Below are 23358 nucleotides of genomic sequence, written 5' to 3' on the forward strand. Positions count from 1 at the left end.
AGCACGATCATTTTAAATTCTTTGCCCTTTAATATTGGAAGAGTATTGCACTCTTCTGCTCTTTTCTTTCTTAAAATATAACTCACTCATGTTTGGTGTTCGCTGAATGTTTGGCATGTACTGTAGATCTCCATCAAGAAGCGGGGTCAGCTCATTCTCGATATGTTGGCTATAAAACTTACTACCATCACTCATAATTCTGTTCATAAGTAGTTGTTTTAATAAGGCACAGGAACAAGTCTTACAGGGCAGACTGATATTTACATTCAAATTGCTGGTCACCATTAGAAATGTACTATAAAGCATTAGAATTCTTATGAACATTAGTGTATTTCAGCTGTGTGATTACCTTTCGAACATTAAAAGATGGCAGAGTACACACAGGCAAATTAGCCTTGGTTAATGCTGAATACACACTAGAGCACCAGGCCAAAGGCCTAAATTGGTTCAGGAAAAATGTTTGGTTCTGAATGACACAGACTAACAAAAATCCAATAACAAATGTGATCAACTTCACAGAGATGCCAGTTACAGGAAATGGAATAAAATCCAACCAATCTGTTCCCATAATTTCAAGCAGAGTAAAATGTTCAGAGTCATGTAGAATGTGAGTGGTTTAACTATTTCAGCCCCCAGTGCTCATTCCCTTTTGATACACAAACACAAAAGCAAATCGGAAGATCAGCAAATCTTTGGCAGTACTACTGACAAAGCATAAAACGTAAAAGGAATATGGCCTTAAAATAAGATTCCTACACGTTTCAGTGATTATTCTTATTTTACCACGCACACCTGATTTAAGCGGCTCCTCCATATAGAGCCAAACACTGAAATGAATACAATGGTTTATTACTTTGGGGAATATAAGGATTCAGTACAAAAGAATACAATTTGTGCAATTTGTTACAGGAGAATTTCAAAAAGTCCATCATACTTTGTATGCCTACAACATGAAAAGTACAGGAAAACATTAAAGGTTTAGGAAAGTAACAAACAATCTTTACCAGATTTAAATATAAAACACACTTGGGATCACTCAAACCTGTTTTTAACACAAATTATAAAAGGAATTTTCCCTTAGAAAATAATAGCAGTTGGAGTGACATGGGCAATCCCTTAGCTTACATTCTCTGACAGAGATTTGTAAGAGCAGCAGATATACAAGTTTGGGATAAAGGGCTTACCAGCTAAACCTGAGGGGAACTGTATCAGAGAGAGAGAGACAGAGAGAGAGAGAGAGAGAGAGAGAGTGGTAGTGGCTGGTGCTGTGTGTGGTGTGTGCTTGTGGAAGTGGTCCAGATGTAATGCTCTCTCACTGGTACCAGGGCGTCTTCCGGACCCAGCGGAGGGTAAATCCAGCGTCCGTGCGGATCTTAATTGACGCAGCCTCTGCTTCCCGCACAGTCTCCTTGACGGACTGCATGAGGTTCTGAGCATTATGAACGAGCATCTCTGTAGCCTGCATAGAGCAACAAAATCACCATTACTATTGTTAAGAGCACAGCTCATGGGGTTGGGCATAGAGACAAAAAGTGAGAAAAACAGATGGAGAGCGAGAGAGAGAGAGATCAGACATAAGGTTGGTGATCAAATTCATTACTTTTATTTTATTAAAAATTGGTCTTTTACCAAATTTTGTACCTCAACACCTAAATAATCTTCTGTATGGGAAGACAAGTCCAGTTCCTTCAACTTACTACCACTAATTCAGTGAAATGATGACTGAAGACATTACCAGACAGATGTTAAGACAGAGAGACAGATCTAGCTAAGTCTCACCTGCTCAGATTCTTCCTCACTAATGTTAGTGCGTCCCAGCATGGTAGCCTTTACTGTAGACAGAATCTTCAGTTGGGTGCTGATTGTGGGTATACGCTCACAAACCTGCAGAAAGGCAGAGAGACAATTCAGAGAGACAGACGCAAATGTTTAGCTATGCTGGCAAAGTTCTACATAGGTGTGTTGTATGTGGAGGAGGAGGAAGGGTACCCCTGTGCAGGAGCAAATTTACTGTTTATTTTCATTGTTATTTTTTGTTTGACCACCGGGGGGTGCTTGAGACGTTAACGCTCACTCCAAAAGCACAGTCTGAAGGCAGTACGGTTGTCTTAAGAAGTCAACAGTATTTTGACCATATTGTTCACAGCAACAGGCATTGTTTTTTTTGTTTTTTGTTTTTTTTGGGGGGGTGGGCATCAGGGGGGGTTTGTTGTTTATAGAATATGCCTGGACATAACAAATCTTTCCAATAGCTATGGACAAGTGATTTCTTGACTCCAGTTTTATGAGCAGTCCTAATAGTGATGAGTCAGCCATAGTGAATCCACCTCATTGTAGTGACTACTTAGCTTCATAGGAAAGTCACTACACTCAGTGTAAAAATTGGTGTGTGCATATCTGCATTAGGTTATTGTTGTGTTTGTGTACACATGTACCTGTCATAGGTTAAGGATATTGTGTAGGTGTGTATTTACATTAGGTGGAGGGTGTGTGTACCTGCAGTAAGTTGGTCCTGATGCGTTTGTCTGTGCATTGCTTGGCAACCTCTTTGGCGAGGCGAGTCACCTCATCGGAGGCTTTGGCGATGTCTTTAGCACACTGAATTAGAGCACGCTTATTGCCACTGCCCCCCCGCACCAGCCGAGACATCTCTGCCATCAACAGAGCCATGCGCTTTGCTGCACCAATGATATCATTACCCTGGAGGCACAGACATGCATGTGCTTTTACAATACAGAAATATATATTTAATATCAGTGTAGCCAACAGGCCAGTTATTTTAGGCTAATGACCTCTTTCTCTCTCTCTCTCACACACACACACACACACACACACACACACACACACACACACACACACCCCCTACCTTGCTGGACCACTTGCGAGCTTCATCATGGAGTTGTCGGGCAGCGACCATCATTGGTTCGCTGACCATCTCGCCTGCCCTTTGCTCTGGAAACTCTTCATCCTTCTCCTCAGGAGGAGGGGGTCTCGGAGGCGGCACCTCACCCTCCGGCAGGGGGGGTTTTGGGGGTGCGGTGTCATCATTTAGCTAATGAAGAACCAAAACAATCAAGATGGTGTATGTCAAGCTGACAAGAGTATGTTTGAGTGAATGAGCATGAGGTCACCTGTGCCTGAAACAGTGCTCCAGTCCAGTTATGGACATCTACCACCCTGTAATGTAGTTACAATCCTAATCTTACACAGCTGATCCACTTAACCAAGGCCTTCAGTAGATTCTTAATATAAGTGCATGTTGGATCTTAACTCTGCAGGATGGAAGAGCTCAGGCACTGGAGCTGAGCAAGCTGTGTTTACAGCAGCAAAACACAAGCAATATTTTAAGATCAGAATAGAGATTCAGCAGCAGTAATTGATTTTGAACTTCTTTCTGCCACTTAACCTTGAATCTCACACCCTTCATCTAAAGCTTGTACCTTAAAAGACATGTATGCTTAATGCTTAGCCTACACTTCTATATGCTGTGTGCAGACAAAATCATTTACAGGCTGATTTACATTTACAGAGATTTAGGGAATAAGGAAAGGGATTAGGGAATAGCAAGCATCTTGCCGACTCACGCTTAGTGGCTCAAGGTCAGGAGGGGGTGGGGGAAAGTCAGGCTCCTGAGGCTGGAAGGCCTCTTGCACTTTAGCTACAGCACCCAAAATTCTATAGCCAGAATCCATAAAGCCTTTTTGAAGAGCTGAGAGAGAAAGCAGAAAAAGATTTTATGTACAGTTATCATTTCAAACTAAATACTTTTTAATTGAATAATAAGCAATACTGTAGCTACATATGGGCATGGTAATAAAGCTAACTGAGAGAGTGAAATTCATGATGCTTCATGTAACAATCACAGCTGTGTTTACATTATGTGCAGTATGTCGGTATTTAAACAATGATTTGGATTAAACAAACATAATGTGATGGTCTCACTTGGATCCTGTATGTTGGCAGCGACAGCCTTAGCCCCCATCACCATGGGAGAGATGGTGCTGCTCAGTTCATCTGAGGCTGCTTTCACTGTCTCACGGAACTTGGGGTCCTCAGAGTTCTCCACCTCCCGCTTGGCCACCAGCAGAATACGATTGGCCCGTCGGGCGATGCTGGTTGCCCCGGCAACCAGCATCTGCGGCTGGTGATTGGCCATGGCAACCTGACATTTCTCCAGATCATTTTTAATTGCCTCTTCAGAAGCATCTAATAGCGACTTGGTATCTATTGCTTCGTCCACCAGAGCTGAGAGTGGGTGAGAGTGAGAGTGAGAGTGAGAGAGAGAGTGAGAGAGAGAGAGCGAGAGAGAGCGAGAGAGCGCGAGTAAGAGAGAGAGAGAGAGCGCGAAGAGTCAGAAGAGGTCATTTAAATGCTTTTAAAATCCTCTAACTAAATAACAAGAATGAACCAAAATAGAGTATGATGTAGGGGAGGGATGATCTGTCCTGCTTGCACTAATAACTATTTTCCTCTTTGCTGAAAGAACAGTGTTGTGTTGGAGTTAAACAAATGGTGCCATTTGAACTCACCAGTCATCTTCTCCACATTGTCGATCCACTGGTTTTTCATGGTTTCAAAGTGTTCCTGCGCTGCCTGGTTTCCAGGGTTCTTCAGAAGGATCCGAGCAGCAGAGACCACCTGCACACAAATCACAAAAACACTCACTATCTACTGCCAGCTTCACCATTAGCATCTACCTCTACTCTCACCATCACATGCACATTTAGTGTGTTTGTTCCCTGAGAACCAAACCTACACCCTTTATGTTGCCAGCACTTTTCTCTACATGCACAACAAGATGAGATTCATCACAAACACCATTACCTTCTACCATTTACTCTCACCATCAGGAACACATTCACCATCTAACATTTACCATCACCATTTACTCTCTTATCTGCCTCTACTATTACCATCATAAATCACCAATATGCCACCTGCCATTACCCCAAACTGTACACATGCATGGTCCAGCTCTCGCAGACCCCCCTCAATACCTGTGGTGTTAGGTCTCTGGCAGACTTCACTGCAGCATGTATTCCCTCCACCGTGCTTCGATTCGCTGTTCCCACAGCAGCAGCCTTTTCTGCTGTCGCCCCCAGCCGCCCAGCATGGGTCTCAAAGTTCGCTGCCCGCTCCTCAAACACCTATACACGCACCCACCCACACACACACACACCCCAGTTTAAGATGTAGATTTAAACTTGAAGTGACTGAAGACGCAAACGTTATGCTCTGCAGCCAGAGAACATGAGAGCATGTGGTTTGGTCTCCTGAGTGCCTTATTCTTGCAGTCCGCTGTGGAATGTAGTGAGAGCTGTATTTTTCCACTTCAATCAAAAGGAACTTTTTCAAAACAACAGTGCAGCTTATATTTAAATAACACTGTGATAGACTGTTCATTATTTGTTGGTAATTTGGGTAGCCGTGTTCCCAGTGGTGATTTACATATTACTTGATAAATATAAATGCATGTAGAAGTCTACATATTACAAAATACACAAAGGCTTCAGCACGTGTGTGTAACTATATGGGGTGGGTGGGTAGGTAGGTTACCTCCTCTCTGTTTGGGGTGCCTTGTGGAGCAGTTGCAGCTACAGAGAGTAGTTTGATGGGGGTGGTTGTGTCACTGAAGATGTCTGACACTTCCTGGGTCATGGCCTCTTGCATTTGACCCTTCAGTTCCTGAAACAGACAACAGACACAAACATTGAAAAAAAAAAAAAAAAAAAAAAAAGTGGAATATTTATGAAGATTCTATGAAGACGACTCCAGGGAGTAGTTAAAAATGTAGCCACAATAAAAACTGCAGTGTAGTACATAAGATTTCCAAAGAAAGGATGATCAAGGCCAATGACCTTGATTAATAATGCAGCAGAACCCTTTGGAAATCATAACCTCTTTTCCACTGTATGGCCGAATGGTTTTAAGTACAGGCAGTAACTTTTCCAGTTCAGCATGGCACACATACACACTGTGCTCAGCATAGTTATCTAACTGTTGTCAGAGCCACAGAACCGTTAGGGTGGCATGGCATAATGACGGAGAGATTCACTGACTAGTTCTACACAAATGGAGGAAGGCCTTCTGTTGGCTTCTCTCTCTCTTGCCAACGGTTGGCATTTCAATATGTCCTTGCTGTTTTGCACACACGAAAAGTAACTAATAACGGTCCAAACTCCAGATATCCAGATTATCTAGCTCATCATGCACATGTAGGGACCAGAGTTGTTTACTTTTCACTGCTACAAATACTTCATGACTGATTTCCAGCACATTGCTCGTGGACAGTTCAGAATGCACAGAGCAGCCAGACACAATGGCATGGCCACAGTAACCCTTTGGTCCCACAGTGGAAATGAAGCTCTTATGTAATACAATGCAATTTCTCATACCTCTACACACACACAGTTTTTATTCATGCTTCTGGGGAGCTTATTTGGATTCTAAACATGGTGAAACTTAAAATATGTTGGTAAGCAAAGGAGACTTGACAAAATTGTCAACCGCGTGAATATAATGCAAACTGTGCCAACATTAACATTTATAATGCTGACATTATAAAAGGAGTGGATGGCACTCTTTGGGGGAGGACATAATCCAGGCTAATAGGACTTACCTCACCCAGTAGATTTATAGGATTAACTGGACTTTGATCACCCAGTAGACTCTGAATGATTCAAATATTTTAGCCTCATATTCAGAGAATAAGAGAGTGTGAACTATTCACAAGAGAACTGAAGATGAATAATTCCTTGAGTAAAAAAAAGACTTAAAAGTGCTGAGAGCAGTCTGGGTCTTATTTGAACTGCTGAACAACACGTGGGGGAAACTGAGAGAAATTTCAGCCGAGAGGATGAGTAGGGTTAGTGGTTGACTACCCATTGTTACAAGTCCAAGGGTTAACAAGCATAGGAAACGCCACTGTGTGTGAAAGAGTATTTGAGTGTATGATTAAGAGTGTGTGTGTGTGTGTGTGTGTGTGTTTGAGTAGAGGGAGAGGGAGAGAGAGAACATGTTCTACCTTAAGTGCATCCTGTAGCTGATGTGCGAGGGCACGAGCGTGTGGTGTGTCTGCACCTCCACGGGCCGACATCTCCGCCAGCTGACCCATCAGCTGCTCCACCTGCTCACACTTCCCCAGAAGCTCCGCTCGCTGAGAGCCTGGCAACACGTTGGCCAGGCGACGGCCCTCAGCAACCAGCCCACGAATCGCTGCTTGACCTGAAGAAGCACACAAAATACACAAAACTAGTTGTGTACTACTCCAATATACAGGATTGTGATCAGCACTCAACTAAATCATGTGACCGAACCAGTCATTACTGTTTCTTAGCCATGAACTTTATAAAACTGTAATAATGCATTATAAAGATTTTAAATGTTTAGAAGTTTGCACAAGCCTAAAAATTATTTTCATGCGTTGGAATTAGTTCCAGGAGAGAGTGGAATTAGCATCTCTACAGAGAGAACACCCAGAATCCCCAAGAGCAGTGACAGCAGGTTTGACCCTGGAGAGCTCTGAGTCTCTGCGGTGGCATAACATATGAATGAATTCAGACTCAGCACAGACAGCTGACCTTGCCTTCTGTCAACAGTAACCTGGCAACGACTGCTGGGTGATTAGCAACCTGCTTCTATTATATATGCTGTTAAAACTGAAAGTGAGATTTTAGTACACTGGGCCAATACTTAGGGGGATGGTATTAATGATATAAACAAACTTACTGAAAGGAAGAATTTTTTTTTTTTTTTACAAAGTAATACTTTGTATATAGCATATATTGTGTATGAAAGTCCATGAAGAGATTATGTTTGTGTCTATGTGTGAGCATGTGTAAGTGCACACAAACCCAACATTAAATGTAAATGGTCCTACCAACAAATCACTGGTCTGAAATTTAACAAGAACTAGATAAATGCTTCCTGAGACCAGTGTCACCATTTGCTCATCACTGCTCACAGGAGCTGGAAACAGGGAAATTCACTTACATAGTCGTCTTACATGCAAAGATAAAATCATGAAGAGATTTAATTGTTTGATATAAAATTCAAACATGTCTGGGTGTTCAGATTATTGCTTAATATTATGCAATTTTGGATGTGGACATTTTTTGGCATGTATTTAACTGTGTGTACAACCTCCAACTTAGCTATTGTACAGAGTGAGCACATATACCCACCCACGCCACCATCGTCCATGCTGGGGTTATCCATCCAGCGCTGGGCCTGCTCCATCTTCCCCTCCAGGTGCACTGCAGCTTTGGCTGGCCGACTGTTGGCTACAGCGCGGCCCGTTTTGGACTGCAGGTTCTGCAGAGCTGTAGAGATCTGCTTAGCCAGGGCCCGTGCTTCAGGGGTGTCTCCTTTACCCCTGTGTGCACACACACACACACACACATTCAGATGAGTGAGATGCACATTCTTCAAAATTAAAATCACACTGGAATCAGAAACTACTGCATTGGTGAATTAGCATCAGTGTAATTAAGAATAAGCTTACAAATCTTGTCTCAAACACACACGCAAACACAAACACAAGCATCTGCATTCACACACGCACGCACGGTTGCATAATGGGGTGTGTCATGTTGGTGTGGTCACGTACGCCTTCCTGAGCTGGCTCAGTTTGCCCGTGAGGGCAGCGATTTCGCCCATGCTGCGCACAATGTCGTCTCTCTCACGAGGGTCTTCACACAGCTCCGCGATCTTCCTCGCCTCTGCCAAGACCGCCTTCACATGCTCCTCCCCCTCAGGGCCAGCAACAGGGTCTGCTAGCCAGCCCTTCACACACACACACACACACACACACACACACACACACACACACACTTACTCCTCATCACTGCAGTACAGACTGTTTTTTATCATGTTCAACTTGCAACACCTTGCATCACCTCTAAAAATAAAATTGTGTGCATATGCTGTTATTACATACTAGTTATGCACTCGAAGTGTCTGCATTCTGTTCTAGACCAGTGTTCCTTTTGAGTAGCTGAACTGAACATGCGAGTGTGCCTGTGTGTGTGTGTGTGTGGGGGGTATGATGCCGTTGTGTGCAGGCTCACCTGTGCAGCCTCTGCCCTCTTGGCCAGGGCCTGTTTGGAGTTGGTCATAGCCTCCAGTTTCCGCGCAGCGCTCCCCACCTTCCCCGACAACACGTCCAGCCCCTGAGACACCTGCTGGGCCTTCTGAATGGCCACGGGACTCGTACCTGAACCCCTGTAAACCACACACATACGTATACACACACACACACACACACACACACACACACACACACACACACATGTACAGACGTGCACATGCACAGCCCATTTAACATAGTTACCAAAATTCTATGGAGAGGGATTTCATAAAGTCTAAAACCACATTCCATAGGATTTTGTGAAACCGTTGAATATGATCCATTTTCTAGCTGAGATTACTAATAGCTCTGTGACCCACAATCAGAGCATCTCTGAACCTTCTCTTGAGGGCTGTAGTTTGCATTGTTAAAGTAACGCTAATCTCACACAGCTTTATCTAATCAGTCTAATTTCATCTGATCTAATGTGTAGAAGACATCATATTTTAGCTTTGGTAATGTAGCAGGAACAGTAATAAACAGGCTATGAGCTCAGTATCTGAGTTACTGTGTGTGTGTGTGTGTGTGTGTGTGTGTGTGTGTGTGTGTGTGTGTGTACACGCATGTGCCCAGCATTACCTGGCACGCAGGTCTGCCACCTGGTCTGTGAGATGGCCAAGGGTCTTGGCTGTGTCCAGGATCTCTCTCCTCTCCTTCCCAGCACACAGTTCACCCACTTTCCCTGCCTCATCCAATATCTGCCTGACTGCCTGTTCACCTGCCTCACCTGCAACACACACACACACACACACAAAATGCACAAACAAACAATATATGATGTTTCACAGGCATATGTGAGTATATTTTGGAGTGAAAGAGTTTATGAAAGAGTGTGTCTGACAGTGCCTCCTGGGATTGCATGCATGTGTGCGTGTATGGGGAGTAGTACCAGGCTGGGCATTGGGGTCTCTTAGCCAGTTCTTTGCCTGGGCTATTTTAGAGTCGATAAGTGCCAGTGCTCTCTTCATAGTCTCAGTGTCCTTCAGAAAGACAAGAGCAGAGTGAGAACACACATTTGCACATGCATGCATGTGTGAACAAGTACACACACACACACACCCTCATTCTGTGAAACATTAAAGCAGTAGCGTTATGATTTGTACAGGAGGATCAGACTCTGCTCTGACAGCCAGCAGAACCAAATCCCAGGGCTTGTGTTTAATGCCTGATTAATGCTTCTGGTAACTAACCTCTTGAGATGCAAACTCACCATTGACATTAACAGCATTTAGCATATGCAAAAGCATAATTAAAACACTGTTTCTACATATGTCATTCATGCAGGTTTTTCTTTTAGAAATTATGCACAGAACACCCATCATCTGCACATGCAATTTATTAGACTACCCATGCAAATGAGCTCTTTTCATTAGGATCTTAGTAAAATCAGGGCCTGTATGTGTCATCAATATCAAACGGTACTAACATTCTGACAGGATCAACATTTTTTGTTCTACACGTTGAAACGTTTCTGTTGCCCTTAAGCAGTTTTTTTTAAATTATTATTTCTAAACCGATTCCTCATCAGGGAAAATGACAGACACTTCAGACAGTATCCTGCTGCAATAATCACACCAGCTAATGACATTTCGGAGGAAATAATGAAGGGTGCGTGTGTGAGATTAGTCAAGCAATGAAAGAGCATATTTTTGTATGCTTTATGTCAGCCAAGAGCTCTGTGTGTGTGGTGTGTGTGTGTGAGAGAGATTCAGCACATTTCCTTTTTAGGATAAGTTCAGCTGTGGTTCCTTGGGACTGACTCACACATGAGAACGAACACACACACACAGTTTATAAATAATTCAATCTTTATGTCAACACAAAGACAAACTACCTTCTTTTTATTATTTTAACAGTGCTAAAGGCACTGTTTAAGTTGTCATTACACTGTAATCATGGGTTCCATTTTTAGTCCAGGGAGGAGCAAATGAAAAGTCAAAGTTTAATTCATTGTCAACAGTGAATCAATGACTCACATTTCTCCAAAAGGCCACAGTAACTACAGGGGAGGTCTGATACCCCGAGGGCAAAAGGCCATAGTAGGCCCAGGGTGGGTCTGATACTCAGAGGGCAAAAGGCCATAGTAGCCCCAGGGTGGGTCTGATACCCCGAGGGCAAAAGGCCATAGTAGCCCCAGGGTGGGTCTGATACCCAGATGGCAAAAGGCCTGTAGAGTGGTTCCAAGGATATCGTAACTCAGAGCATTCTTGTGATGCCTGGATCCTTAAAAGGCAAATTCCCCTTCAGGAGTGTTTTTAATACAAGCCTTTATGGCCTGTCCGAGAGGCGTTGAGAGAACAATTGCTGAACCTCTGCACACTTGCCAGGACAAACATTTACTTTCAGAATGGCCAAGAGAATCGGCAATTCTTCCCTCCAACAGTATGCCTTGTACTGTCCAGATTTAGCTGTGACATCACAAAGTGTTTAGCTGGGAAGGCAATATACTGACTCCCCACTGACACCATCCAAGCAATCCATCACGGCTACTTTTGAAACATGGGTACAAAAAGGCCAATGTGTGAGACTCCAATGTTTCTGTCAGTAAATAAACACCATTATGTATTTTGAGAAAAAGAGGTGTGTAGCTAATTAATTTGCTTTCACAATGAAGGACTTGAATCTTTAAGCCCAAGTGTTGATGCTCTAAAAAGCTTTGAAAGAACTGCCAAATCATTTACACCAAGGGTGTTAAACTGTGGACGTGGAGAGCTGGACTCCAGGTTCAGAGACCTCCTCACTCCAACACACCTGCCAAAGCTCCTCACAGTGCAGTTTAGTTATTTATTTGTTTCCCATTTTTGATGATAATCAAGAATATGACAATAGGCAGGACAAATCACCTTGTCACTAAAGACCTAACTGGGGAAAAACCCAGGCCTATAATATTTTTGTCCTTTGTTGTAATATACGAGTATGTGGTTGCATGTTTTATGCCATTTCTGTTAGATCTCACCATTTCAAATACACTTTTTAAATAGTAGATTAGATACCAGTTTCAGATTTAGAGGGCTCTTATAATTGAAATAAATAAAAAATACATTAAAATACATACAGTTAAATAATTAAGACTGAACCTGGTCTTTACCTGTGCTTTTGTAACATGCAGGTTTGAGTAACCAGGGAACGCTAGTTCTTCGCTGACTGTCTGTATAATCCATGCTGTGCTGATGTGTGTGCACTCCTACTGATCCACCCACAGTGATTCTGCTTTAAATGCTCTGACAGTACAAATTGAAGCACTGCACAAGATCACTAACACCCTGGACACACACCCTAACTATTCCACAGACACACTGTAATCCAGTAGTAACCCCAGTCCAAACTCTGATTTAACACACAGTGTGCAGCTTCTCTGCACCAGGTAAACAGGTGACATCTAACCCTGCAGAGCAAATGGCTTCCAGAGTGGAGACTGGTCCTCATCCTCTTTATCTGCTATTTATCTCAGGGTGCTTGATGCACCATGCTCCATTATGCAGTGCTGTGACCTGTCCACTATAACCTTGCTAACTACACAAGCTAGTTTTCTGATTTTGTTGTGAAAAACATTATTCATCAACCATGCAAGTATAAAAACAAAAGCTGAACTGAGCTCACAGATGCCAAAGATGAACACACACACACACACACACACACACACACACACACACACACACACACACACCATATTTATACATAAAGTATGCATAAATGTGTATAAATAAATGAGAAAAAAAAAACAAAACAAAACACAGGACAGCGAGAGACTGTGTTTCTTGTTTCATACACTTCCAGGCGGTGCTAGCATAAGGCGGGGCTGAGCTGGGCGGGGCTGAGCTGGGTGGGGCTGAGCTGGGTGGGGCTGAGTTCCATTGAGCCTTCTGTTACTCCAGGCCTTTAGCCCAGACATGGGTCGACTGTCCACAGTTTCCCATAAACAACAGCAGCAGGTTTAGACTTTGCATCTCAATAACTCAGAGGAAGCACCCCGCAATGACTCACTGACACACAGCAGGACAGAGGTAAGGAGAGGAGCTCTGTGAGAGAACCTCACCAGCCTACTACAGGCTCCGCCCACAGCACCACACTCCATTAGTATTGCTTATAATGGCTGGCCTCCACTCAGGACATACACACGTATGCACACCTTTGTCATCTGTCCTTATAGATGACGTCACAGGTAAGTAACTATACACACAAAGCCGTGAACACTCAGACTGTGGGCATGCTCAGAGAGACAGAGAGAGAGTGAGAGAGAGAGTGAGAGTGATCTTACCTTCTACATGAGTAACAGAAAAGAAGGAGAGAGGGGAAAAAGAAAATGATAGACATAAATCACAAAATTTGAACCTCACAAATATAGCAGGAACTGACAGAGGGCAGGAGAAAGGAAACAGGTCACACTCAAAACAGCCAAGAGCACTCAAACTTCGCAGGAAACTCAAATGGCCCAAAATAGTCAGATTGCTCAAAATATTCATCCAAATAGCCCAAACAAGTTTGACTCAAATAGCAAACTCAAACAGCAAACAGCTTTCTTGTTAGAGAATGACTTGACTATAGCTCCTGTGTAAAAGTTCCATTCTCACAAGTTAATTTCTTCATGCATACGCACACACACACACACACACACACACACACACACACGCTCGCTGACAGATGTCCATGCTGCAGTCTGCTTAACACTCGCTAAGAGAGCCAGGAGAGTGAAGAGCATGTATGTGGGTACCTGTGCACACACAAATAAGAACATGCCTACATACTTTGACATATACACACAGGCATGTGCACACATACACATGCAAGTGATTACAAAGAGGTTTTGTGACTTTTTGTGAACACATCTGATTATTTTTACATTTCCTTTGCTGCTGCATTTCTGGCTGGTGTGCATGCAGATCCTCATGTGTGTGTGTGTGTGTGTGGGGGGGGGGGGGGTAACGTGTGGGGGTGTGTAAGAGAGACGAAATGCTCACACACCTTGCTGGCCCAGGCGTCTTCATCCCAGGATGTGAGCTGAAGCACGCGGATAATCTCGTTGATCTCAGCGCTCATCTTGTCCACGGTGAAGTTCCTGTTCTTAAGGGCCTCGTCCACGCCGTGGCTCTGCCCTGTCTTTGTCGTCACAAAGATCTTTATGCCTGATGGATGGACACGAAAGACACCCCACAGCGCTACAATGTGCGATCTCTATGACAATATTGGCCTTTGCAGTAATGATATATAGTATGTATATAGGCAATCTACCCAGAGTCAGCCATTTCAGAGTAGGGTTCATGGTTTGGATGACTCAGAGCAATCTAATTTTGATAAGAAAAATGCAGCCCAACTAACTAACCATGTCTCCTCAAGGACTTGATAGGTTGTTTTAATGTCACAGTAAAACATATCAAAATATTGTATAGCAATATACTTATAATACAGTATTAAAAAACAACATAATAGAAAGTGCATTTTGGTGAATCGCATCACGGCTGTGATTTGATCATTATGTGTTGCTTACAGAAAGCTATTGCTTTTTTTTTTTTTCAAAGCATTTTAGAAAAAAAGTAAAGCAAAGAAGCCCTGACTATTTTTAGTACTGGAAATGATCAAAAATATATCAGAACCTTAGGTTAATGCATTCAAGCAATGAAATGGAGAATGTATGGAGAAATCACTGTGCTGTTATCAGATAACCATATCAACCATTCCGATAGTGTCATTATTATTGTGGTCACCCGATGAAATATTGACTGATATGTTCCACCCATGCTTTTTCACTGTTTTACTTGGAAATACATAATTTCCTGATTCACACTGACAGTAGGCAGTACAACTTTATTAGGAGTTTGTAAGCATCATGAATATACCATAGTTTAAACTAAGTGGTATATGCAGTAGTTTAATAAGCTGTATGAATATGCAGTAGCTATATGAATTTAATTTGAGACAGTGGTGAGATGCAAGTTGCATACATATGCTGTAATGAAATGTAATTGGCAGGAATATGCAATAAGCAGTATGAATATGCAGTAGATTAATATAAGTAGCATGAAGATGCAGTACCTGAGATGAGGATAGGCAGGAGCTCCTTCACTGTGTTCATGGAGTTGACAAGCATGACACGATGCTCCTGATGAGTCAGCTCCTGTTGGCGCTCATCAATCATCTTCGCCATCTTTGTCATTCCTGTATGCACACGCACACACACACACAAACACAAACTCAATCTAGACAGTCTTACCACTGTGGGTGTGTGCAGGGGTTTGTGTGCATGTGCATGCATGTGCTTATGTGTGCATGCCTGGCCCTAGGTTCTTCGTGTACGTGATCAGGTCATCCATTGACTCCACCACCTCAGCAACAGTCAGGTACTCCAGAATGCCCTTACACACACGGATGATTTTCCGTACCTGTGGGTGAGGGAACAGAGAGGCTCTCAGGTCCTTTCACACGGGAGGTGTACGCAGCTGTTCTGGTTCTGCTTAATCCCATTAGGCTGTTCTGATTTTTATATTCTGTGTCACATTTACCCAGACATTCTCAGTTTGGATAATAACTTTTTCCATAATTCTGGCCTGTACTTTTTGTGTCTGTGTCCATTTGTATTTGCATGACTATTTATGTGTGTGCATTTGCATGGCAGTATTTGCATGACTATGTATGTGTACATTTGTATGGCAATGTCTGTGTTTGTAAACATAGGATTGTGCGTATGTACGTGTACAACTGTGCGTTTGTGTCCGAGTGTATTTGTGTATGAGCGCGTACCTCAGCCTCGTCAAAGGTGAGGAGCAAGTCAGAGGTTCCTGAGAGGATGCCCCGGGATCCATCGATGAGGTAGTCACGTGCAGGAACGGAGTATGGGTCGGACTTCAGCATCTGAGCCGCCTGAACCAGCTTAGTGCACGCATTCTCCACCCTAGAAAGACAGAGTGAGAGATGGAATACAATAATATATAAACTTTAACCTTGCGTTTATACACACACACACACACACACACACACACACACAGTTTACCCACCTAGTTCATTCACCACAAAGAGAAGATCTGTGAACATTCTGCAGTGTTCTAATGCAGTTCCTCCTGAAAGCCACGAACCCACTGAGTACACCATTATCAGATTCATCACACAGTTCCTCTGCAAAACCCGCCCTCACTCTAATTCCCTACCCCTACACACTTCATTAGCATGTATACAAACACTTCATGAACCATTACTGACTGAAATGACCAAAGAGAGAAAAAAGACAAGGAGAGAGCTTGTGTGAGCATGTGTTGTAGGTTAATGCATCTTACTTAATGAATGCAGGAGGCATGTCTCTCTTCATAACGGCATCTTCCGTAGTTTGCACTGTTTCCTTCCCCACCTGTACATGCACACAAGCAATAAAACAAAGTGAATCTTCTGCAGAGGAAAACCATGCGAACAAAGCACATCCATTTCAGCTTCAGTAATGACCAACATCTTACAGTCATACCAGGGTAAACAGGACACTGTGGGAAGACTATCTGGACCACAAACAATCCCAGTGCTGTGTCTTGAGTTCAGTACCCCACTGAGTAAACAATCAGAACAATGAAGAAAGCTACTCCACCCAAACAACCCTCATCCGGTCAGAGCTATACATGTCTTTTCACTTCATGAGTGTGGCTTCAATACACAGGGTCAACACACACGAGGCTGATACATGCATGCCAAACACCCGCAAAACTGCCCCCTGCACTGGTGCAGGTGTAGATGGGTTCATCAGCAGGTGTAGATGTGTTTTTAAGTAGCAAAGTGCATGCGAGCTAAAAATTAAGCTATTTTGTGCCTCACCAATTTGTAATAACATCACCCACTATCTCCCACACCCTTCCCTTACTGTAACCACCTTATAGACATGTATCTACATGCAGTCTCACGCATGCTTGCACCATACTCTCACCCCATTTTTTAAACAAATAGTTTGTTATTTTTTCAACAAATAGCAAATAGTTACAGCAAGTAAAATATAGCTGTGTGCATTCATGGCTGCAAGTTAATGCATGCCTTTTAGGAGGACAGGGCTTTGTAAAGTGAGAATACTACTGTGTGAGGTCACTACACGTTGTTGGATTCTTATTGGTCGTGTTAGAGCTGAGTAGTAGTAGCATGACGTTTCATGCTTACAAATTAAGAGTAAATGTGCACAGAGTCATGTGAGGACAGGCCTCTGGTTAACTGAAGAGTGTTTCTTTTACTCAAACACCAAGCCAGCACTATGTGCAAATACTGTACACACTCATGCCTTAGCCAAGCTGTTGACGAGCTGAGACATGACTCCTGCACTTTTACATGGTCTGATCCCTGCATGCCCCTCTAACTGTAGCATGACTACAGTATACCTCTGAGTCCAACAAGCAGAACTTCACTAAATGCAGTTGCTAAGCCACAATGATTTTCGTCAGTGTTGTGGATTTTACGAGTGGCTTTTCTGCAGGTATGCCCAGCCCCCAAGTGACATCACTTCTGGCACAGGAGAACCAGAGAAAGACACACCCATTGCTGTTTATTTGCTTTCCAGGACCCTTCTCAGTATCTTTTCCCCTCCTTTCTACAGGATACATTCCCACCATATCTGGTGCAGTGTCGTGAAGTACAACTTGGTCTGGAGTGCAGAGAAATGCATAAGATGAACTTGTGGCTGGCATTTTACAGAGGATCTGCTTTGTTACAGAGCTCCTATACCCTGTTTTGCAACTCATATCCTGTTACAGAACACCCACACCCTGTTACAGAGTTCTTCTGCTCTTCTAAGCAGTTATGCTCTGTTATATGTTATAAACCAGGCAAAATGGGAAATAATGCACTTATGAAAGTCTACTAATCAGAAGTGGTGAGAGGGCTCAAAGAGTACTGTGAGAGGAATTATGCAGCTGTGAGAGGTCTGGAATTATGCACTTTACTGCTAAACCCAGAGCACCAGAGTCAGGCTAACAGATGGTGCTTTGTCTTCCTTCTCTCATCGCTTTACACACACACACACACACACACACACACACACACACCTTTCAATGCACTCTCTACATACAGAGTTTTTAGTGCACTTGCCAGGCAAAGTAAAAGGCTTCATAGAATGCAGGACTGGCATGCATGCATGCCCCCCCACACACACAAACACACACAGACACACACCTCCAAAGTGAAACACACTCACTGTCCTGAGCACAATCTAATAATAACAGGAAGCAGAGTACTTTAGTCACTAATGAATGAAACGACGCAGCAGACACACATGCTGGTGAGCTGTTATTCTACCAGTCAATATATATTACTTATGCAGAATGATTTCATTACTTAGTCTTCAATTCCCTGAAAATTCCCGACAGCAGAGGTTTTAAAGTTAGTAAATCACTATAGATTGGATAAATGCAGAGACATTCACTTATATTCTACAAATTACAACAAATAGAAGAGGGAACATGGACCTTGGAGTGACTAACCCAGGAAGCACTCAGCCCTGTGTGCGTGGGTATGTGAGTGCGTGGGTGCATGGGTGTTCTCTTTCTCTCACTGTTCTGAGAGAGTAATCCTCATCACATGGTCAGGACTTGGCTCTTTACCTTCCTCCTGGCCAGCGCACACTGGAAATGCACACCTACACTCACATGCACAAACTCTCACACACATACAAATATGTACACACGAGCAAACATGGCATGATGGCACAAATACACACACACACAAGGACTGTCACGCACGTGTGCGCATACTGCTATAAAACACCCTAGTTTCATAATGCTTTGATTATTTAATAAATGACTACAAGAATGTTAAAGAATGTTAAAGAATGTTAAAATCATATTATGGGAAGCACTCCTCTTATGTCTTTCATACATAGGATGTGAAGGGTATGAGGTAACAGTGCGGCCTTGATAACACTTAAATTAGCGCCGGCAACAACTTCAAAAAGAAAGTGGAAAGATGTGCAGTGTACTCAAGACAGTCTAGGTTCACAACAACCCTGCCTACATACAGATATAAAGAAAAAGCACATGAACATTTACGTGTGTGGGGCTTTAGGCATTTACCCTTCCAGAAGACTGATTCTTACAGTAAATCACTGTGGAGCGAGTGAGTGCTCATGCATATACAAACCAGATAGGTGGGTTTATTTATATTAGCCAACTATACATTTGCATGAAAATTAAAGGGCTTAAGGAAAGGGTGGGGTTTCAGGGTGTGGAAGGGGAGCTGTGGTTCTTTGCCACAGTAATAGAGGCTTCACTTCTGGATGACAACAGGAACATCAGAAGTCAGTACCCCATACAGGTTTTCAAGGACACACTGTTGCATGAGCAGATAGCTGTTTCAGAGTAGGTTATAAAGGTAGAACTAGACAAAAAATATATCGTTTCGGCAGGGAAAGGTGTGGCTAAGTTGGGGGTAAATTAAATAACTGGGGCTGCTTAGGCAGAGGCAGAGAAAGAGAGAGAAAGTGAAATTGACTGTGGTGGATCTCCAGACCACACCCAGCTTTGCAGAGGCTCCCCAAGCAGCTGCAAGAAGTCATGAAGTCCAGCTCAGTCTCCAGCTCAAACGGAAGCATGTTGAAGTTCAGCACTGCTCTGCAGACCCTTCCAGACTACCCAACAACTATGGACCACCAGATAACCTCAAACAGCACCATGTTCGTGAATATAAACAACATGTCTCCTACCAACACATACTGGTGAACAGAGCTCACAGAACACAACACAACACAACAACACTGGAGCTGACTTGGGGGCCCCACCCTTTGAGTCTTGGATCCTCTCAAGGTTTCTTCCTCATGCTCTGTGGAGTTTTTGCTTGCCACTGTCACCCTTGGCTTGCTCACTGGGAGCTTGGACTCAGACATTTGTAAAGCTGATTTGTGACAACAACTGTTGTAAAAAGCATTATATAAATAAATTTTACTTGACTTACAATTGTATAACCCCAGTTAAAACAGTGCAATGTGTGGATATGGATGATAACCATTCCATAAAGAAATATGAACCCTGCTTGCAGTGAGCTCTTGTTGCCTGCATGTAAGAAAGCCTTATGTTAATTATCAGTAAGAGCACCTTTTTTTCAGGTCTACATGAAAGCTCAGTACATGGGGTACTGAACACATCTGTGTATTTTCCACTGTAGCTCAATCCTTAAATCATTGTTGCAATGTAGGAGATACAAAAAGAACCCAGAACAACATGAACCAATCCAAATTCGGACATGGCATGTTCTCTGAGAATTCCCTGCATTCCAGTTGCTCATCTCTCAGCAAGCGCTGCACTCTCCACCAAGACAACTGTTCCCACTGAGGACACACTCAAGCACGCCTTCTCTCCAGTGGAAAGCCTGAGTTCAGCACGGTCACCATAAACACCATCGTGGCTCCAACAGATGCCTGGAGCAAAGTCAGCTTGGCCTAATGCAAGACCTTGTCCTCTGTGTAAGGACTCGCACGCATGGAACATCTTGACCAACAGTGAACCGGTTCTGTGGAGAAAGTGGATGCTGACGCGGCTCCGTAGGGGAAGTCACTGGGCTGCTCAATGGAAAATATTGCAAACTGAAATGCAGGGATTCCTCAGCACTGAGTAGGAGATTCACTCAACCAGCAGCTGACGATGTAGTCTATACACTAACCGTAACTCCTCCATCCACGCGAACCCTAACACCCCCCCACAGTAACTCTCTCTGTACTATATGACACTGCATGACAATCCTGTATGACTTTGAATACTAAGCCTAATCTTGTGTAATAACCCCAAGAATAGTGAACCTCTGTGCACTAAACCTGATGTGCACAGGGCCTCCTGAAACAATTAACAGTAGTGAGTCCTGAATGAGCAGGTGTTAGCAGCTTAAAGAAGTTCAAGTTAAAGAGCCTACTGAGGGACTCTCTCAGTTCTTCTCACACTTTCCTATTTCTTGTCCCTCACTTTTCCTCTTTTGCCTGGGAAACATAAGCAGGCATGCGCATCTGAGTTGGCCTGACACAGTGTGCATAATGGAGCTCAAGGAAAATTTACAGTGAAAGGACAGAAGCCCCTCCTGTCTGCTCCTAGACTGGGCACTTTCCACTAAACTCCAGTTTCGTGCTGCTGTTTCCAAACAATTCCAGAATGCAGGCTGGCACTGCGTCGGAAACATGCGCTCATCCTTCCAACAGTGCAAAATTCGTCAAAGTCACGCTCAAATTCAGCAAGGGAACAGTTGCACGCAACAAAAATGATAAATTATTCTTAACTGAAGATATCGGCCAATATCTGAAAAAAACAAACAAAAACAAAATAGTGGGCTTACAGGGGGAGCGAAAGACTTTGAAGGGTGTGAACTGCGAAATGAGCTCAAGAGAGAATTTTAAGAGGACGGGAGCTAAACACACAACTTAAATAAAAGAAGTGTGAAAGCGGTTCGTGTGAGCGCTGCTTCTGCGAAGAGACATGACTGTGTAAACGGCTGACTGACTCACATAACACCAGAGACATGTTTAAGGGCCAGGACAAGTGTTGAAGGGTGTGGACAGTGGAAGAGCATAAGGAGAGAAATCGTCCTGCACCAATCCTGCCCCCCACGCTACATTCCTTATGTCTATTCAACTATCCAGATAAACTGGACACTTATACGTAAACTTCCACATACATCATACGGATGTATCTATAATTATTCATTTACAGATAAATCATAATCCGTTGAGTAAGACGAGGTGACGCTCCAGAGAAGTAGTTAAGATATTACTCCGTCTAAATTTAACTGAACAACTGTTATGGACTCCACAATCACAGGGACAGGACAGGAATAGATTGTGAGGTCAACGTGTCATTCAGACGATATTTACAGCCTTTGGTGAACCTTTCATTTCCCTCTGTTAAACAGAGAAGAACGAGAGAGAGATATGGCGGCGAAAGATAACAGCACTCAGGCGCTGACCGGGCGGCGCTGTGGCTGGGACAGCGGCACTGTTGGAAATGTGTGATATGGGAGATGGTCAGAGGACCAACGTGGCTTTCATAAAACACTCAGATGAAAGGACACTGTGGGGCTAAAGTACCAACACACACCAGGCGAAATGGAGAAATTCATAGATTATATGTCCAAGAAAGCCAGAATGTGATAGCCAGAATGATGTTTCCTTTTTAAAATGTGTGAGATTAGTGTGTTTACTTTGTGCATTATCCAGACAGCATCGCGCGACGATGAGACAAAGGATGACATTGACCCTAACGTTACCCGTCGGGGGCTCGAGAGAAAGGCGAAAACCGCTTGGATCAAATAACTTCAGGAAACTTTAAGCATAATGTAACGCATACTACTCAAGGTTTCCAGGATGCTGAAAAACTTTTAGAGGACCACGCAGTTGCTTAGAGAAGCAAAGACCATTAAATGATCAGTTGCGCTTCTATCGCGTCCTTGTGGAAAGGCACTTACCCTGACGAGGTTGCTGACAGCTGCCTGCACCGCGGCTACGGGAGCGGTAAGATCCGGGATGGCTTTCCCATCTACTTCGCCTTCTTCGTGCATGATCACCAAGTGGGATATCTGTTGAGCCACGGGCTCCAAAATACTTTCTATCGTCTTTGTGTGAAAAACCGGCATGATGAAAACTCAGACGAGCAAGTCGGTAGAAAAAGAAAAAATATTAAGGCGCTTTAAGTGGTTAAGAGCCCTCAGTTCCTAGAGATTCTCTGCAGCGTAGCCAGCTCTGTTTCACTTCGTGAGCACACACAGAAGCTGAACTCTCCTTTCTCCCACCTATCATGGGAAGCGCCGACTGCACGCAGAACAACCTAAACCTTCGCTTCTTACTACAATTGCTACCTCGCAGCCAATAGAATTGTACCGATAGACGCACCCGTGCGCATGATTGGTTCAGGTCAACGCCACTCATCCCTTCTCTCCACCGCCTTCTGCTTTAGTCGAGTTTGCTAGAGACGCGAGTTCTTACCAAATTACGTAATACATTCTCTTGTCCTAAAAAGGAAATTCGGTTCTACCCATGAGTATTCCAACATGCCAAGTTAGCGCTCTGTTAACTGGAATGACGAGGGTGCATTTTGTCCTGGACGCAGTTTCAGTCACTTTTTATATTCTGTTACCCCCAGTCCTGTGCTGTGTTTTGTTTTTGATTCCACAGAACTGTAAACTGGTAGAAAAGATTAGAATCCATATATGGGCCCAGTCAGGGGGGAAAACCGGAACTGGCTCTGGTCGTAGAATTAGCGGTCGAAGGAAATTCCAGTTTCAAAAACTTGGGTTGGGTTTGAGCTGTC

General features: G+C 43.5%; 1 protein-coding gene across 2 annotated transcripts; it reads right to left on the minus strand.

Annotated features, from left to right (window-relative positions):
• Positions 1-197: 197 nt before the first annotated feature.
• Positions 198-22863, minus strand: vclb (vinculin b). Of its 2 annotated transcripts, none has more exons than XM_027031714.2 (21): positions 22517-22863; positions 16393-16463; positions 15863-16013; positions 15396-15504; positions 15158-15280; positions 14090-14250; positions 10017-10107; positions 9707-9854; positions 9069-9222; positions 8609-8784; positions 8184-8374; positions 7025-7224; positions 5557-5685; positions 4998-5147; positions 4530-4638; positions 3943-4245; positions 3585-3709; positions 2867-3052; positions 2497-2700; positions 1780-1884; positions 198-1459 (listed from the first exon to the last, which is right to left on the minus strand). In XM_027031714.2, exons 1-21 carry the CDS (start codon positions 22682-22684, stop codon positions 1313-1315), a joined length of 3201 nt encoding a protein of 1066 aa, XP_026887515.2. In that variant the 5' UTR covers positions 22685-22863; the 3' UTR covers positions 198-1312. The 2 variants fall into 2 exon arrangements, with proteins under 2 accessions (XP_026887515.2, XP_026887514.2); XM_027031713.2 differs by having other exon boundaries at positions 10017-10110.
• Positions 22864-23358: the final 495 nt, after the last annotated feature.

This window comes from Electrophorus electricus, chromosome 14 (genome assembly GCF_013358815.1).
Source record: "Electrophorus electricus isolate fEleEle1 chromosome 14, fEleEle1.pri, whole genome shotgun sequence".
In the NCBI taxonomy this organism is placed as follows: Eukaryota; Metazoa; Chordata; class Actinopteri; order Gymnotiformes; family Gymnotidae; genus Electrophorus; species Electrophorus electricus.

Bases quoted from the DNA above. Each gene is read 5' to 3' on its own strand.
- vclb (XM_027031713.2), bottom strand. From the start codon at position 22,684: ATGCCGGTTTTTCACACAAAGACGATAGAAAGTATTTTGGAGCCCGTG. The intron at 4,246-4,529 runs GTGAGTTCAAAT...ACCCACTCTCAG, and splicing joins CAATGTGGAGAAGATGACTG to CTCTGGTGGACGAAGCAATA. The intron at 3,053-3,584 runs GTGAGTCGGCAA...GTTCTTCATTAG, and splicing joins CTGACCTTGAGCCACTAAGC to CTAAATGATGACACCGCACC.